Source organism: Pleurodeles waltl, chromosome 8 (assembly GCF_031143425.1).
Source record: "Pleurodeles waltl isolate 20211129_DDA chromosome 8, aPleWal1.hap1.20221129, whole genome shotgun sequence".
In the NCBI taxonomy this organism is placed as follows: Eukaryota; Metazoa; Chordata; class Amphibia; order Caudata; family Salamandridae; genus Pleurodeles; species Pleurodeles waltl.
Window position 1 is genome coordinate 872057484 of NC_090447.1, and position 19769 is coordinate 872077252.

The following is a 19769-nucleotide window of genomic DNA, read 5'->3' on the forward strand; positions in this document are numbered from 1 at the left end:
TCACACAACAGGTTACATATTCTACATGCATGCACTTACATGGCAGCGAAAACTCCATGAACCCTGAGAGCCTCCATGATAACCAGTCCTACAAAGTGCATTTAAATAAACTAGGGGGAAGCGCAGAATTGACTAGGAGCACAATACACTAATTTAATCTGCTAACACATACTGCATACCCAAGACCCCATATGTGGAAGCAGGGTCTCAAGCGAATATGTGCCAAAGGCTCAAGTCTCAGCAACACAACTCTGCAGTTGAAACAACCAAATGATCGAACAAGGCATAGCAAGCTTGTACTGCATACAACACAGATTCATGTCAGAAACAATTTTACAATATAAATATGGCTGGACTGAACCCAGAATGCACAACCGCCTAGGCTCATAACCTTAAAATCCACACGCAGCTCAGCAGAAGGAAAAATAGATGTTTTAAATGATATTACACAGGGTCTTATTTTGGGTTCCTTCAAGCCGTAGCATCACAAAAAGAGGAAAATCAGTTGTGACAGGGTGCATGCAACCATATAATTAGTGACACAAGATTCTGAGTGGGTGTGAAGTGCTGTGTAGGAAGGGTAAAAGTGTGCACTAATGCTATGCAGCATAGTAAGAGGCACTAAACCTAAATCATTACATTTGTTTGGAATATGTGCTGTACAGTGGAGTATAAAACAATGTTTGCCAAGGAAAAAATAAGTCAGGAACCTTACACTTGTTGATCTGAGTTCTTCTGGTTCTGGCCAAATGTCTCATTGTTGGATTACAATAAGTTCCTACATAATTGAAGAGTCTACGTTCCAGAGACTGGTTGGGGCAGTAAGGAGTTACTACTACAAATAATTGTTAATTATCACTTCTTTCAGTTCCTTTTACTTGTGAAAATTACAAAACTGAAGAGAACTATCAGCATAGATCACATTAGGGCCAGACAATAAAGCTTCTCAAAAACATTGCTTTGAAGTGGGCTCTTGTTCTATAACTGGCATTGAGACCGAGTGTCAATAGGAATTAAGAGTAGTTTATGGAGCAATCACACTGGAACATGCCTCCAGAAAGTCACTAATGCGACTGTAGCGGTGATGTAGGAGGATTGAAACGTTTCTTGCTTTCTTTTTAAGCCCTTCAGTGTGGCTTGGTTAATATACTTTGAAAATAGTGACGTTTGAAGGGTAGTCCATACTTAAGAAAAACAATCAAACCAGTGTAAAAGCAACTGGTGATGCAGAAATTAAGTATATTCTGCTGAAAGGAGCCAGCCATTTCTTAGGGGAATGCCAAAATAAAGGCAATGTCCCACATGTGCGTATTTTTAATGTCAGAATTTGTTACACATAGGGCTAGGAAAAGAGCAAGATTCTGGGAATCTATGATAGTCAAGTGTCCTTATCTGCCATACAACAAGGCCAATGCACCTGCACTGTTTTAACTGTGGCATTGTGCGCTGATTTTTAAACTATATGTCTGACTACCTGTGAAGACCACTTCATATTTGCATATGTATATGTGCAGCAGGTCATTTTTTCCCAACTACAGGCTACTGACCCAGTGGGCCTCCCACATTTGTTTTTAAAAACAAGGCTCAGTCGGTCCTACAATTTTCAAACATCATCTTTGATCAATCACGGGGCCCTACTTTACCACTGCTAACCAGTGCTAAAATGCTTGTGTTCACACCTTAGAACATGGTAAAATTGGACACCTGACTGGCACATTTAACTTAATTGTACGTCCCTAGTAAAGTGGCACAACATGTACTCCGAGCGTGTATATAAATGCCACTATTGGGCCTGCAGTACCTATTGCGCCACCCACTTAACTAATCTTTTAAAACGTCTCAGGCCTGCCATTGCAGCCTGTGTGCACTTTTAAACTGCCAAGTTGACCAGGCAAAATAAACCTTTTGCTCAGCCTAAAACTCCCTCTTTAATACATATGTCACCCCCTAAGGTAGGCCCTAAATAGCCAATCGGCAGGTTGCAGTGTATTTTAAAAGTTGGAAATGTACTGTGAAGTTTTACAATTTCTGGCATTGAAAAACTTCCAAATTCCTTTCTCACTTCTGTGAGGCCTAACTCTCCCTTAGGATAACAAAGGGTTACACCTTACTACATTTAATAAATGATAACTTTTGTTTGGGAACACATAGAAATGTCATGTTTAGTTGTTTAAGAATTGTAATTTAAAAAAACTTTTAATGGCTAAGTCAGCTTTTAAGTTACAATTTTGAAAATGTCACTTTTAGAAAGTGGTCATTTTCTTATCCTAACAATTTGGTGGAAGTAGCCTGTGTACTGGGTCACATGACTTTGATGAGAGTGGCAGTTGGCCTTTGTGTATTCCTCCCAGAGAGAGAGAGAAAGGAGGACTAGGTATTGGCAGGATGGACCATCCTGACAGGATGGGAGGAGTGTAGCTATTAACTTCCCCATTAACATTTCCAAGTAGCTGTCTTAAGAACACTCACAAATAAATTCATACCAGGCCTTCTTCACCCCAGACCTCTTGGTGCCTGAGCAAGGAGGAAGAAAATTTCAGAACCAACTGTGTGAGGGAGGGACTCGAGAAGTTTCTTCAACTTCAAAACAGATACCAGGTATAAATATTGGACCTGCAGACAAACGCTTTAGTACACTCCCGGACCTGTGGAAGAATTTAGAAGGGCTGCCTTGTACTCCACAGGACTGCCCTGCTGCTATAGGCCTATTTTGTTTCTCAGTGGATGGCCCTGTTGCCTGAGGCCTGTCTTGTTTCTCAGAGATCTGCCTTGCTGCTACCAGAGGACAGCCCAGCTGCTTGGGGCATGTCTTCCTCAGAGAACTGCCCTTCTGCTTGAGGCCTGACTTGTCGCTCAGAGGATCGCCTTGCTGCCTGAGGCCCGTCTTGCTGCTTTAAGAGAGGACCATCTTTGAACTCATGACTACCAGAATGTCTAAGATTCATCTGGCTGACCTCTTCTGAGCTACAGGGGCACAACATGCTCCAGATGACCCACTGCAACTGGCCCTTCCTGGGCTTGCATCTGGAGCAGCCCGAGTCCTGCGGGCTTCTGCTGGAGATCTGTCCTTGACCCACCCTTGGCTGGCATCCCCCGAGCTCCTCTTGGGAAATAATTAAGTTTTGCATGCTAGACTTTCAGAAGGTCGTTTTTTAAGTGGGACTAACCTGGTCCCTGTATTTGGCCCGCACTCTATCACAGTCTGTCTGAACCTGTGACTTTGACTAGGACTAGTTCGACCACATACCCACAGGTAGTGCTTTCTGCTTCTTGGTGCTATTTTTACCTAAACCTTTAAAACTGCATACATCCGGTTCTACTGATAGGATTTTTGGCACTTTAATCTCAAATTATTTATTAAATTTTACGAAATTGGTGTGGAATTTTCCTTGTGTTGTGTTTTCACTTTATTACTGCTGGTGTGCTGCATAAATACTTAACACAGTGCCTCTAAGCTAAGCTTGACTTTTTGTGCCAAGTTACCATTAAGCAAAAGTTAATTTAGTGACGGTTGTGGTTCACCCTGACAATGATTGTGGTTGTTGCCTGATAAGGGTTAACAGCCCCTTAAGCAATACTCCAATTTCTAACAAATATTTTTCCCAATAACAATAAACGTGCAAGAAAATGCACACATGATTCTTTTGAGTCAAACGTCATGCAAGGTTTCTCTAACTGATGGGCCACAGCTGTGTAGATGCGCATGTTGCCAAAGCGGTTAGATCCAGCCAATATACATGTAAAATAGAACAGGCTAACTAATTCAAAATAAGACATTCACACGACACTGCACTATCCACAATTATACTATTGATTCACTCAGATTAGTGGCTCTGAAACTTGGTTTTATGATTGTTATAAGTATTAACCTAGTCCGTCCACTTTCCACAAAGTGCACATTATTCTAATTACCATTCTCATTCTTTTGATATACATAACGATTGCTGTCTATTAGTACTGCGCAATCTACAGGCAGTCTGATGCCACATACAGTACTTTGGCCAGATGTGTTTTAGCCTACTCTGCCAGCTTTCAAGAGTGACATTGTACATGTTTCTTTGCCTGTGGGAGGACAAATTAGATTGAGTCCATATTCCAGAGTTGGGTCTTCGTGACTGCACAATTTCAGAGAAGTGGAATCCATTGGGCCTTGTGAAGATGGATGGCTTAAGTTCCCTGCAGCACTTATGCACTTCTCCAAGGCTATATATGCAAATCAAGTGATGAAACACACCAATATATGATAAAGATTTCTCCCTCATGCAAGGTATAGGAGGATGCCTTATCCAGAGTGCTATACCATCAGCATGATTTGACAAGATTTTAACATCTTTATCGGTTTTGCCTAGATAATAAAAGAACCCGTATATTTCAATCATGTAGATAATCATCCTTCCTGTACTAGAAGACACCTCTCCTCGCACCACTGTATTGATGATTCCACCTCTTATGCCCACACTGTGTGGTTGGTTTTCCCACTCTGATGCTTATAAATTGCAGGTTCTTCCATTCATTGTGTATGGCCAACCAATCCTGCTAAATCTTACATTTGTAAAGTTTATAATCTCTACTCTCCCTCTGAGGCACAGCCTCTCTCATGTCCCTTACCTTCTCAGATTTCCATTTCACCTCATCAATATTCCTTTGTTGCCCCCTGTTTTGCCAGAGGCAGAAGGTGATTGCCATTGAGGTCTCCTTTTTTAAGATTTGTCCTGTGCTACATTAAAAATGAAACTGTTGGTTACCGACTTCATACTGGAATTGTGAAATTTACACCTGGTTGTCTATGATTTGATAAGCTTTTAAAAAGTTCTCTGGGATCTGAAATCTTTGCCTGAAGATGAATGAACTCCAGATTTGTATAACCTTAGCCTGGTCATTTCAAATGCTAGATCTCAAACTTTGTAGCATTATCTGTAACCACCAACTTCCAATTTTTAAATAATTTCCACATCTTAAATAAAAAGAATTATCTCAACCCGTGCAATAGCGTACTTAATGAGATTCTCAAAGTGAATGGGCTGTGATGCAGAAATAGAAATATCTTAATTTAGAGATGGGTATAGTTAGATAGGTCTAATCTTACCTAGGTATCTATGCTAAAGGAAATGTATTGTCTCCTAAAACACAAGATAGGAAACGTTTTCTCTGTCAAGTTTTCAACTACTGGAAGGTAATCTGCTGGTTGGTTAAAAGACTGGTAGCACACAACACATAGGAGGTTATTTTAAAAAAAATAGAAAACTATAGCAGAGAACTGATAAGTCTTACATTTTGCAGGATTCTTTGGCAGCCACACCAGTGAAGTTCTTCAGCTGAAGCACGTGGACCAATAGACACTCACTACCACTGTCATGCCTATGTCAAAGAAAAGACAAATAAGTTACCACCTAGAAAAAAAAAAACTGACGGGGCTTTACATCTCAAAAGGGTATAAAACATATTCACACATCCTTACTCAACTCATAAATGCATTAAAATGAGGCAAAGTGCACTATGCAAGAAACACTGATTTCAAATCCAAGAGCGCAAAGTGGGCTACAGTACGGGGGCTTGGTGGTTTGTCTGGCTTAACGTTTGGTACTTATAAAGGCAACATCTTATAATGCCCAATTGGATAAAGAGTCACCTGTTTTCTCCTGAACCAACTAAGCCACATTTGAGCTGCAGATCAACATCCTTACTTTTTTTCAAACATCCTCCTTCCTGTTAACTTAACCTTTTGTTTTTTCACACTTTTTCAAACTATTTTTCTTTTCTTTGGCCTACTCTACCATTCCCACTTTCTTCCTCACTTCTGACTTAGAAGGCTAGAGAATACAAAACAACTAATGAAGTTTTATGGTTCTATACCACAATTGATGGGGCTGTCTGGTTCAGTAAAACCATGAGTGTTGGTACAAGGGTCTCCTATCTGGCTTGGATCAGGTGTGCTCTAGAGCACATAGTTCGTTATCCTGGAAGACCCTAATTTTACTTTGTACCACAAAGTTTCTATTACACAAGTATATTTTTATGTGGTTCGTCTGACAGGGGGCAAAATAAATGAAACCCCACACAAAGTGAGGTCTAATGCCTTCCTTGCCTCCTCCTTTTTTCTCTTGTTTTGCAGAATGTCTCCTGGCATTTATGACCTTCTCTTTGTTGGCCTTGACGGCTCCTAACTTGTCAAGTGGGGCTAGCTGTTCCAGATGATTAAAAAATTAGAGAACAAGGGGCAAGATGCACTGGTATTTTGGAAAAGGCAAGAATTTGGTGGGGTTAGGCCTCCAGTCTGTGCCCGATCGTTACAAGACTGAGGCCCTCATTACGACTTTGGCAGTTGTCAGCAGACCACCATATTACGAGTGGTGGCTGTTCACCACCATTTTTTAAGCAGAGAGCAGCTATCATTCGTTCTGGCAGATGGCGGTGGAGAGGCTGTTCCCTCACTGGCATCGCGGACGACAGCTTGACTCTGCCCTCCGTATTACGAGCCGTAATACGGCTCAGCGGTGTCCTGCTGGCGTGGTGGTGGCAGAGAGGAAGACCACCAGGACCAATCCCCTCCCGGACTTCCTCCTCGACGGAAGAGGAAAGTGGGCATCCGAAAGAAGGGGGGGGGGGCTCTGTGGTGTGTTTGGATGCATGGGTGTGTGTGTTTGTGGAGGGGGTGCTGAATCCGTGCGTGTCTGCGAGTGTATGTGTGTACATGCACGTGTATTGGGGTGTCTGAATGGAGCAATGTGAGTGAATGGGTGTGTCTGAGTGCATTTATGCGCATGCTGAGTGGGTGTGTATGTGAATGCATGCATGCGTGAAGGGGTGGGGGGTGCCTGTGAGTGTATGGACGGGTGGGGGAGATGTGTGCATGTGTGGTGACATGTGTGGTGACGTGTGTGTGTGTGGGTGGGTGGGTGTGCGCGCGTGTGTGTGCTGATGTGTGTGCTGATGTGTGTGTGTGTGCATGTGGTGGTGTGTGCGCGTGTGGTGGTGTGTGTGTGTATGTGTGAGATGGTGACAGGAATGAAGATTCCTGTTGCCCGGGTGCATGACCATCAGGCTTTTCATGGCAGGGTGACCGCCACAGAAAGCCTGGCGGTGTGCAGCCTCATAATACGGACAGCGGCCTGAGGACTGCCGCCGGATTGGAGGAGGTCATCGGCGGCTGTGGCGGTGCAACCGCAGCACGCTAAGTGGTGGTGGTTTTGCTTCAGCCAAACCTCACAACTCGTAATACAACACTCTTCAGCACTTGCTCCGCAGCAGTGAGACCGCCATGGCGAGTCTGGTGGTATCAAGACCGCCAGACTCATAATGAGGGCCTCAGTCTACTGGCTCATAACTTTTGCACCTCTCTGCAACATCAAGGAGATCTTTTACATCGGTTAATGGTAAAGGCAATGTCAAAAGTTCAGCTTTTGCTGGTGGTTGCTTGCAGACCGAAATCCCTGGGGCAACGTACTGATGTGAATTCTGGGAAGGCCCACTGAAAGCAGTACTTATAGCCCAGCTGAAGTAAGATCCATGAGGATGGCTCATAGAATTATATCAACACAGGAGCCATAGAATCCCATCAAGTCCTCTGCTAGAGAAGAAATACCACATTCCAATATCACGAGTTGTGGCTCTGCTGCAAATCTTTCATGTATTACCACTGGTTTACAAGCACTACTTCTGACATGCTCTCTTCCTCTCAGGTGCTATCTGCCCCTGAGCAGTACAGAAGGAGTTACTGAATTTCCAGTTCCTCAGCGTGTGGTTAGTAATGCTGCCTGGAGTCCATTGGCCTAAATCAGGACCTATTAGAACCATGTATTATGGATTAGAGGATTAGGATTCAAGAGAACTGGTGCTTTAATCTATCAGCTTAACTTTAACTGCCAACTTTACAGATGGAATTGGTGAATCCTCGGGGGTCCAGCAGATAACCCCACTACTTAAAAAAAAACAAAAAAAAAACTACAACCTGCTGTTTTTCCAAGTTACATTCCCCCAACGTGTTATTTAAAAAAGGACATCATCATGGATTTTGACCTAATATACATCTGCCAGCATTGACAATACCTAAAGATCAGCAGGGTCCTTCACTGCTCTCTGGCTAGGAACTGTGCCTTAATTGGACACCACTTACAGAATTACCAGTAATCCACTTAACAGTACACAGAAGTAAACAGTACGAGTGCAGGACACTAGCCAGTTACCCCTGGCGGCCTCAGTATCACAACAAAAGGTCTCTAAATTAGGTGGAAGGGAGGATTTGTGTGAAATGTCATATAAACCATGCAATCTTTGGGAAACATCACAACGCGGCAAATGCAACAAAATGCATTTACCACAATGCCTTTACAAGGCATATGCCTTTAGCACACATGGCTTTAACACGCATGCCTTTACCTCGAATATACCTTTACCACGCATGCCTTTACAACGAATTTCATTGTAAAGGCATGAATGGTAAAGGTGTATGCTTGGTAAAGGTTTTAAAGGTAAGTACATATAAGTTATAAGTGGGCTGAGTGATATATATATATATATATATAGTGTGTTTAGGGTGGGTAACCGTTATTAGTGGTAAATGCATTTTTAAATTTTAGGGTAGGTATGGGATTTGGGCTAGTGAGGGAATTTTTAGGTTTTAGGGTGGGTATGGGCTGGGGGGTGGTAAGGGCATTTTTTGTATTTTAGCATGGGTATGGGATATGGGATTTGGGGTGGTAAGAGGTTTTTAGGTTTTACATGGGTATGGGATTTGGGGCGGTAAGGGGTGTTTAGGTTGGGTATAGGATAAGGGGTGTTTAGGTTGGGTATGAGTTTTGGAGTGGTAAGGTGTGTTTGTATATATTATACTTACCTCTACTTTTTACCATGCATATGCCTTTACCAACTATGCCTTTACTACGAAATCTTCGTGGTAAAAGCATATATGTGGTAAAAACATTTTGTGGTAAGTGCATGCGTGGTAGTGACCATGTATTGTGTTCTTACAGTGTTGTAAAGACATGCGTTGTAAGTGCATGCAATGTTCCATCCTACATCCGAAATCTTTTTAAGCACACACACGTTCAACAATGTAGTTTGTGTGTGACAAAGTTTAATTTGGTACAATGTGACAGAAAAATTATTTATGGCTTTTAAATGGGAATATAATGATAGACCGAAATATGTCCAATGCTATAGTTTTCTATGTTTCTGTCTATTGCAAAAAGCCTAAAAATCATTTAGGCGGAATAGGAAGTTTTAGCAACAATATATATATATTTTTTAAATCCTGTGTTCTCTCAATGGTTTCTGTCTTTGATAGGTTCTCTTGCAATGTTCAACAGCAACCAGTTAACTGCAGGGGATTTTATTTCTTCCTTAGACCTCACTGCCAGACCGCAAACTATAAATCAAAACACCTTCCCCGACTCAAACACAGTGAGTATTCCACACCCTACAAGTTGCCCTGTCCAGCAAGGAAATAATTAGAACTTCTAGTATGATAGAGAACACAAAGCAGTCTAACAAATCTGTTTGACCCCCGCAAGCGAATTATAAATGAAACATATTAAGGTGTCTTGAGTAAGCATGTGATCAGAGTAAATTACTGAAATGAGTAGGAGAGTCACACATTTGTCTCACAAGGTTCTCCCTCAGGGAATGCACACAGCGGGCAATATCAGAAATATGAGAAAAATTAAACTGCATGTAGCTTTTATGTGAAATGCAATCAATTATCTCAACCCTACAGCAGAAATGCAGTCTGTAAATCAATTAATATCAGTTCAAAATTCATGAATCGGGAATTTTCAAAAGGACAAACTGCTACAAAGCAGGTCAGTCACACGTCAAGTTCTAAAGTCTTAAGCAGTTCACGATTTTCTGAAGACACGCACATACAAAGTTTGATGAAAATGATCCACTATCCCCTACGTCTTCTAGACAGTATAGTACTTTTACCAACATTTTTCAGACTTCACTAACAATCAAGAGATTTACTATTCTATTAACCTCAGATGTACTAAATGTCACAGGCTGAGCTATAATTGTTTAAAAAAAAATAATGCTTTGCTAGCTTGTTATGTTCTATAACAAAGAGAACCATTCCTCTGCGTGAACAGACAGAGAATGGGGGCAAAAACGAAGAAATGCAGTGCTGACAGAAGTATTATGGAGATGTCAGGATATGGATTCTTACTTACAGTAGTCCAACATGTATTTTGGCTTCCTCATTCCTTGGCACACTGCTGTATGCAGATTCATCAACATCCTCATTCCTGCAAGAGAAACACACTTGTGAATCCTACATTATTACAGCAAACATGTTTGTGATCAGGTTCTGAGTGCATCCACCCATCATGCCAGCGTAGTTACACTTTGCGACATTGGAGTACTTAACTAACATGTTATTTATTTATTTCCCACAGATGGCAAACTAGAATAATACAGTTTTGGTTTCTTGTTTGTTCACATATATCAAGCAAAGTGAAGAAAAAAACCTGACTGAACCACAAAGTGTGTTATGCACGAACGCTAACGGGCTGTAGAAGAAATCCCTGAGCTGTAAAGAGATACAGTGATGCCTAATTGCCTGAAGGCTGAAACCATACTAATTTGCACATACATTTAGTCACACATACATACGCATGCAGCATAACTTAACGTAAACTATTATTTGTCCTATAAGCAAAGGGAAACAAATCCAAAGGTTTAAGAGGGTATTCCCTTACAAACAGGGAAACAATGAGGAAGATGTATAATGCAAACAAGAATGACACAACAGAAGTGATGAAAGACCTGCTACAGGAACAAAGTAGATCACACCTTTGCAATCTAAATTGGGGAAGCAGATTGTTAACCCTGGGTGAATTATATGCAAGATGTTTTTTATCTGTATGTCATTACAAAGGGATGCAGAGTAAGGAATAATCTAGCAATTTTCCAAAAGTACACACGCTGTGTTCCAGAAGAATACTCTAGCTAACTGGTTCCTTAATGTTTACATTCAGTATCAGTAGTTTAATTTTAACGTTAATAATATTTTTCACAGAAATGCAGTTGAAAAAGTTTACATATTTTCACTCACTTTATTGCCACTTGGTTGGGCCGGTGGGTGGGTGGTGGGGATTATATGTAGAAACTCTTGGCATGACTGGGGGGGTTAGAAAAACTAAATCGGCTCTATATTGCCTAAGATGTTTAACCTTACTCAGATGTGAATAATGTAATCTATAATACTTTATTTTATTTTTAAAACTGTCAAATGCTATTTTTGTTTTTTACATTACTGCAGTCTTACACCCATTTTGTTTTGCACTTCCTTTTAAATATATGTAACTTTCAAAACGTAAAAGGATGCCAATGTTGTGTTCTCCTTAATCGCTTCAACAGGGTACTGTGAAGACTACCCTTAAACTGCTAAGGTGACTAAAAGGAAAATAAAAAAGATCCCAAACTACAACTCAGAAAAAAAGTCTTATATAGGCAATATATATTGACCGACCACCAACTTCTAAGGTGCTTGGGTTGTAGTAACACAATACTTCCTGCGGGAGGTACGGTAAGCAATAATAATTAAAACAAAAAAACTTGATTTACTACAGTTAAATTTCACTGAAACTCAGCCAAAGTTATCAAAAAACTGTTTTAATTGCAGAATCTGCAGTAACTGAAAAGATCTAAAAAGTAGCACAATAAATGCATAACTAGAATGCTGAATTACAACAGAAATGAAAGAATAGAATGTCAAAATCTAACAAAGACAATGCTAATATGTTTGGCTTGAAGTGGCAATGTACAGCAAAGTAAAATGTTACTGTTATACAGCATAGTAGGACAAAAGGTTTTACAGTTTGGATACACGGCTGACCATGTAGATAGAGTGTGGCCTGCCTCATTTTAATGTGCAAGGGGATTTATGCTGCAATATGAAATACAGCCACGTCTGGGAGGGGCTTACAATGAAAGTGGTAAATTAAAGATGACATCAGGTATTCAGGAGTATAAGGAAATAATTGTTTTGACATATGGCTTGTGACCGCTGTAAGTACATTTAATTGAATGCTTCAAGAGTCACTGTTGCTCAACATGATGCCACTGAATGTATAGACCCCTGAAGGATGACTGAGTTGGCTAAACTATGATTTAATTTGGTTTACCTGATGTCTGCAACAATGCACGATTTAATGAGACATCTGGCAGCAGAAAGAGTGCAATCTTCATTTTGCCGAGTGGTATCTTGTCATGTTTCAAAAGCCCCTACAAAGCAGAAAGATGGACAGCTCTCCCCTGAATCAACTGGCAGATGTGTTGACAAACAGCAGAAGCTGGGGCTGCATGAAGAGGAAGCGAGCACAGGACAGCCCTCCTAGATGAGAGGAAACATGCTGCCTGACCAGAAGACGCCACTTCCCAGGCCACAGTTCAGGGGTGTAGAATTTAATAAATTATCTTCTTGTCCACAGGACATGCTCCTTCATAAATCTACTTGTCCTGAAAAAAAAATCTCCTTGTTCCTTGGGTGCCTAAGAGCTCTGATAATAGCCTCTCTGATTATGCCACTGCTAATACTATAGCAGGACATGAATACTAGCAATTTCCTTATTTTGCTACCTTTCTGCAGATCTACATATGGGGCTAGAGGCAGCGGTAAGCAAACGTTCTAGGGTTGGAATGCAATTTTTGAGTCTGTGCAAACCTACTACCTTGCATGTTTTATGGGTTTTCAAAAGCTTTAACCTAATATTTTCCAAAACTGGAAAGGTTGAAAATGTACTCTTGAAAAGTGAAGAAGAAACTTCTTCCAGGTTTGGGAAAAAGTGGTAAAGGGAAAGTGAACAACTATACACAACATATTTTCTTGTGCATATTTGCTTGTGCTAAAATGCAGTTCACAAATATTTTACGAGGAGTACGATTTCCTTGTCTACTTCTGTAAATACATGTGAATTCATGAAATATGTAAATCTGCACTAATGGAAAGATATATAGCATGAGTGCACTTTCCTGACTCCCTTTAACAATTGGGCTCCTACTTAAGTCTGGCGTTAACCAAGACTCTTTTAATAAAAAAAAAATGTATCTTTCTCTTTATCCATCTACCACTCGTTTCATTGTGAGTGACAGCAATCTGCTCTTTCACAAGGAGCATATAGGCACACAAAGTAGCATTGTTCGGTGCCAGAAACTACTGAGGAAATATGTGCTTTCTGAGAACAAAATATATTTTTGCTTTTTGACAATGTTTGTTACAATATTGAGGGCCCAGCAGCTCCCACACTAAAAAGGGTTTACAAAAGTCATGTCAAAATAACACATGCATTGAAAAAAAAAAACACTGACCACCAACATCGGACCTACCTGCTTTGCCTATGCTTGTTTATTTTCATGTTTATCATAATCTTATTGAAACTGGTTTCACTGATTTTCCATTATGAATATTTTTTGGAAATACTAGCATGCATCAAAATGTTTCACTGGTGCTTCTTCAAAGAAATGGTACCTAAAATTCTACAGTAATTTAACAAAACGTTTTTTTTCCTAGTTGCATTTTTTGGGAGCATATTATTTTAAAAGCAAAGAATCAACAATCTTGCTTTCAAGGTTATGCAAATATTTGCATCTATTCAGAGAGCATTCGGGTAACGTTACATATAGCCTAATTGTTAAACTTTGTAAACGTGTGCTTACTTTTTTTTTTGAGAGCCACTGTCAGTAGAGCAGTCCAAGCTTACAACTATTTAGAGCTCTTGCGCTAATAATAAAGGCTTTGCATTAATGAAACAAAAATACAAGCTCGAGCAGCATTAGCATATGGACACAAGTATTACCTCAACTGCAGACAATTCCCTTCCTTGCCCCATAATGTGCTACTGTGAACTGCAGCCAAAGGGCATGTGCTGCAGGGGGTTGGTCCTGCTTGTCCCAAGGTCAAAATAAACATGAAACCTTGTTGTACCTGACCCCAAACAATATGCTCTAGGCATGGGGTGATAGGAATTCCACACCCCTGCACAGTTGCAGAGGTTCTTGTGTATTTATGGTGCGCACACCTTCTCTGAAGCTGCGACTATTGCCGAGGTGTATGGTCTCGAAAATCCCAAAACATTTCCCTCCAAATCACATGAAAGTGTGGGTCTACGCCCGTAAGTTAACACACTTATCTTGTGTGTTTCCCTAGCCCGGCACCTCTTCCAGGCTTGGAAGCCACACTATTTATGCCAATATAACACTTAAAAGCTAAATGTACTCCAACAACACTTAATGAAACCTATAACTGATAATGGATTCATAGTCATCTCTGTCAAAGTGGTAAGGGTAATGTGATATGTAATCTCATCTCAACTTTTGTATCTGTTTAATTAAGCGTGAGGTCATGAACATTGCAATTGATGTACAAGTTATCGCTTGCATGACTGTTCAGCAAGTTATGACTGTGGCCTTAGCCACACCTTCAGTATTTTTTGTTTTTTTATTTCTAACCATTACAGTACTCATATTGTTTTTTTTAACGTGAATTTCTAAGGTCGTTTAACATATGTTAAAATATTATAAACAAAGCTAAACCTAATTACAAGTTAACCTTTGTTTTTCTCAGTTAATAGATATATATATGTCTATGGTGTTTGTATATGGGTGTGTATTTCGGGTGCTTTTGAATGTGTGTCACTGTTATGTATTTGTTAACTCTTTTCCCACAGAAGATATATTCTGGACTAGTACTGCAGCTCCTTGAAATCTGAGCAACTTCTGAAAAGGAACAGAACATTAGTATCCAGTTAGTACCCACATCCCTCACAACAGCTCTTTTAGTATAAAACTGAATAGTCAAACCAATCGCAATGGTCCCCCAAAGCATGGAAAAAGGTCACTATTTTACACCTTTCTGGGAAAAGGAACACACTTAAAAATGTTGTGTGACTATGTGGCACTATTGAGCCTAAGAGGGCATTTACTGCATCGTCATACGTCACTTTCAGGGCCATGCTCTTCCATTACTCATATCCTCCTATGTCTATGTCTGTAGATGTACACAATTTGCAAGTTGTCACCATTTTAGCTGACCGAACAAGAACATCCTTGTTTCATTATATGCATGCAATACCCTTAAATGCAGAAGGACCACAAACCTTATTTGCTCGCTCACTCTAGTATTTTGTAGAATTTTTATCTGCAATAACCATGGTTATTTACCTTTAGAAAATAGAAATCTTTCGAAAACCACTGGACTTAACTTACGAAGCATGTAAATTATATATATAACTGCTAGAGCAGCAATAGAAAGACAAGCAAAGCAGACTGCATACCTCTTCATTAATGGTTCAAAAACACCACTGTCACTAGCAAGCGAATCATCTGAAAGACCCGCAGAAACTCGCCTCGCTCTCCTCTCTGACCTTCTGGCACTGTCTTCACGAAGAGTCACCGCTATATGTTTATGGAAGAACAAAAAACAATATTAGCACATTGTGTAACATGTACAGTGATGAATGACTATATGTTTCCGCAATGAGTAAGCTAGGATTGCAAACCCCCCAGATGTTTCAGCTATCACAGGTTTAAAGGGTGAATGATGCATAAAGTGCACACTAAGGTGAACAAAATCCAAGCGTACACCAAGGAACATTTTTGCCCCTTAACTCGTTATTTCATAGCAGGGAAGGCACAACACGAGAATAGAGCTATATTTTTCCATCTAGGAGAAAGTAATTCGAAGCAATAAGATCGAATTACCTGGTTGCTGCCATCTTCTCATATCAATGTCCTAGCCTCCACATTCTCCAATAATTTTTATATTATATATTCCCACCCCAACACCTGTATGTTGAGGTCTCCAGAATTTTGCTTGATAAAAGTGATAAGGTAAAGGTAAAACAAAAGCTGTCTGGGGCAATTTTAGCTGGGAGTAGTTCACCTAATTAATGACAGTGCTAGCGTGCTTTATGTATTTATCAAAGTGGGGGCAGACGTGAGGGTCGTTTCTCACAATAAGGTATTTTTATAGCTTTAAGTGTTGACTGATAGGTTTTGTTAGCCTACCTAAATTATTTGAAAATATTTAAACAAGGTGCTTGATTGTGTAGGTACTCGGTTCTATAACATGTCTCACTGCATATGTGCAGAGCTTAAATCAGTTATATTTGGTCAGTGAGCTGCAATGAAAAGGGGGCATTGAGTCAGACAATGCCAAATTCAATGTATGACAACAAAACATATCAGATTTTTGTTGAACTATAAAAAAAACTATTGTTTTAAAAAATAAAAAAAAAGCTAAAAATCGTCCAGCACATTTGCTCTCCTCATACATCTTTTGACGATAGGCAGCATTTGCTGTAAAGCCGCATTCATAATAATACTCCTGCATATTCACTCTCAATTGCTTAAGTGCCACCTTGTTGGTTATATTCTTATTATGGGAATATGCCAAATTTGCAGGTTGGAAAGCAGTCTCCAAGCCTTTCAAGCGAGCAGCTAAGGCCCTTCTAAACCTGATACTTTGCAAGGTTATTTGACCTGTATAGCAGCCTTAAATGTTTCCCAAACACAATCCTCACTGGCGGAGCCGACGTACAAGTTACTTACGTCAGGAGTAGTACATAGAAGCCACCTCAAGCACAGTGACTGCAGGTCTTTTAATGACTTTCCACGCCAAAGTGCAGAGCCACTAATAACACTGAGATTGGCGCGCCAGAGCTAAGGTCCTTAATGGGAAATCACTGACTCTAGAAATCAGTTCGCAAGTGGGGAGAATGGGTGGTCCGGTAAGGAATCTGCAACTAGAATGTGTGTCTACAAGGTAGTTTGTTACCAAAGGTAAGAAACTTGTACATCTGATAGAGACTTCTAGTTGCAGATTCCTTACCTTAGAATAGATACCCAAGCAATGTCATCCTCGGAGCTGGGCTGCGAACCCAGATCATGCAAGAAAGTCCTGCAGGACCGAACGATCAAAGTAGCCATCCCGACAGACCCGACTGTCCAGGCAGTAATGTTTAGCAAACGTGTGCAGGGATACCCAAGTAGCTGCCTGGCAGATATTCAGGATAGGAACTCCGAGTGCTAACGCAGTGGAAGCAGCAGTTGCTCTGATGGAATGAGCGCGCAAGCCCTAAGGGGGTTGCTTTTTGACCAAAGCGTATCACATCTTGATGCAAAGAAGTATACATTGAGAGAAGGTACGTGTTTGCACCGCTTTCCCTTTCTTCACACCCACATATTCAATGAAGAGTTGATCGTCCACCTGGAAATCTTTAGTACGATTGAGATAAAACGCCAATGCTCCTTTTGGGTCCAGACGGTGGAGTCTTTCCTCCTCATGAGAAGGATGTGGGGGTGCATAAAAAGTAGGCAAAGTGATGGACTGGCATACATGAAAAGGTGTAACAACTTTGGGAAGGAAGGAAGCCTTAGTGCACAACACCACTTTGTCAGGGTGCACAGACAACTATGGGGGCTTTGAAGAAAGAGCTTGAAGCTCTCTGACTCTGCGAGCAGAAGTGATGGCAACAAGAAAGAGTCTTGAAAGTAAGGAGCCGTAGAGGGCAATTGTGCATCGGCTCAAAGGAAGTACACATTAAGTAAGTAAGGACAAGATTGAGGTCCCACTGAGGCATGATAAATGGAGTAGGAAAAAATAAATGGGTGAGACCTTCAAGGAATCGATTGACAATAGGAGACTTAAAGAGTGAGGGATGATCAGGTAACCTAAGAAAGGCCAAAATACCCAATAAATACCCTTTAAGGGTGCCCAAAGCAGAGCCCTGGTGGGCTAAAGAAAGAATGAACAAAAGAACCTCAGAAAGAGGAGCAGAGAGGGGATCAACAGATTTGTTGGTACACCATGCCACAAATTTATGGCAACGACAAGCGTATACTGGTTTGGTGGAGGAACGCCTGGCTGCCAAGATAACGTCACAGACTTAGGGTAGAAGGTCAAAAGCTGTCAACTGCTGCCGCTCAATCTCCACATATGAAGGCTGAGATTGGACAGTTTCGGGTGGAGAACTGTCCCCTGCTGCTGCGAAAGAAGATCCTCCCGAAGAGGCAGTCTGACTGGAGAAAGGGTGGCCATGCGCAATAGCTCTGGACACCAAACTCTCCGTGCCCAGTCCGGAGGCACCAACATAACCTGGGGCCGGTCGCCCCTGATCTACTTGAGATCTAACCAAGGCTCTCCCCACTGCCAAAAGAGAACTTGCGCCACCTCCGGATGGAGATGCCATTCGTTATCGGCTATGCATCAATGGCTGAGTTCGTCAGATCTGGGGTTCAGAGAGCCAGCCAGATGTTGAACCACCAAAGTAATGTCCTGATGTTCCAGCCATGTCCAGAGTCCTAATGCCTCCTGACAAAGGGTCCAGGACCCTGCTCCACCCTGTTTGGTACAGTACCACATGGCGGTAGTGTTGTCCGTGACACTTGCACTACTTTCACTTTGAGAGAGGGAAAAATGCTTTCAACGCAAGCCTGATCGCCCAGAGCTCCAGAAGAATGAAATGAAGCCCAGACTCCGCCGGAGACCAGAGGCCTATGATCTCAGCCTCTCCCATGTGGCCGCCCCAACCAAGAAGTGACAGTCACAATGGATCGATCTGGCTGGGGAAGGGAGCGGGATCTGCCGTGGACCCAATGCAGATTTGAAAGCCACCACTGCAGGTCTTTCGAAGTCCCCCCACCCGAGATCTGGACCATGTTGGAGAGATTTCCCTGATGCTGCATTCACTGGAACTTCAAGTCCCACTGCAGAGCCCGCATATGCCATCTGGCATGAGTTACTAGCAGGATGCAGGAGGCCATGAGGCCCAGAAGCTTCAGGGTCAGTCTCGCCAAAACCCAAGACAGAGGCTGAAAGATCTGAATTATAGCCTGAATATCTTGGACTCGCTTTTCAGGAAGATAAGCTCGAAACTGCACTGTGTCCAGAACAGCTCCGATTAAAAAGGGTGCATCTGAAAGGGAGTCAGTCGTGACTCCGGCATTTTGATAGTGAAACCAGATGTGCAGGAGGCTCGCCGTTCGTCTGAAGGTGAGAGGTAACTTTCTGGAGCGAGTCCACCTTCAACAGCCAGTTGTCGAGGTAGGGGAAGACTGAAATCCCTAACCTGCGTGGATGAGCTGCAACCACCGCAATCACTTTTGTGAACACCCGAGAGGTGCTGGTAAGGCCGAAGGGGAGCACGGTAAACTGATAGTGCTTGTGACCTACCACGAATCGCAGGTAACGTCTGTGGGTAGGCAGAATGGGAATGTGGAAATAAGCGTCCTGCAAGTCCAACACTACCATTCAGTCTCCTGGGACTAAGGCAGACAAGACAAGAGCCAGGGTGAGCATTCTGAATTTCTTCTTCTTGAGGAAGTAATTGTAGTCCCGAAGGTCTAGGATAGGATGTAAGCCATTGTCCATTTTCGGCACCAGAAAGTAGCAGGATAACAACTACGACCTACTTCTGGCACAGGGACCTTCTCTATGACTCCCTTGGCCAAGAGAGCTGCGACTTCCTGGCGAAGAAGTGCCAAATGATCCTCCGGAAGATGGCTGACTGATGGAGGCATGGCTGGTGGGGCAGATTCGAAGGTGGGGAGTAGCCCCTTCGAACTGTCTACAAAACCCACCTGTCCGTAGTGATGAATTCCGACTGGGGCAGGTGATGGCAAATCCTGCCGCCAACTGGATCGGAGTGAGGGGACGGACTAGGAGGGTTTGGAGGCTGCAGCGGGGGAGGGGTGGACTGGGCAGACTTCTGGTTCCCTGTCCCATGCCCTCATGGGATTCCACATCCCCGGTCACGCAGCCACTGAACAGCATGGGT

General features: G+C 41.9%; 1 protein-coding gene across 1 annotated transcript in view; it reads right to left on the reverse strand.

The window, feature by feature from the left end:
* The window catches only part of WWC3 (WWC family member 3), a 404774-nt gene that overhangs the window by 55622 nt on the left and 329383 nt on the right, over nucleotides 1-19769 (reverse strand). Inside the window, exons 12-14 of the mRNA XM_069205154.1 lie at nucleotides 15267-15387; nucleotides 10164-10238; nucleotides 5272-5358 (exon numbers count right to left, since the gene is read on the reverse strand). Of these exons, the coding sequence (XP_069061255.1) occupies nucleotides 5272-5358; nucleotides 10164-10238; nucleotides 15267-15387 (283 nt within the window). The remainder of the gene's footprint in view (nucleotides 1-5271; nucleotides 5359-10163; nucleotides 10239-15266; nucleotides 15388-19769) is intronic.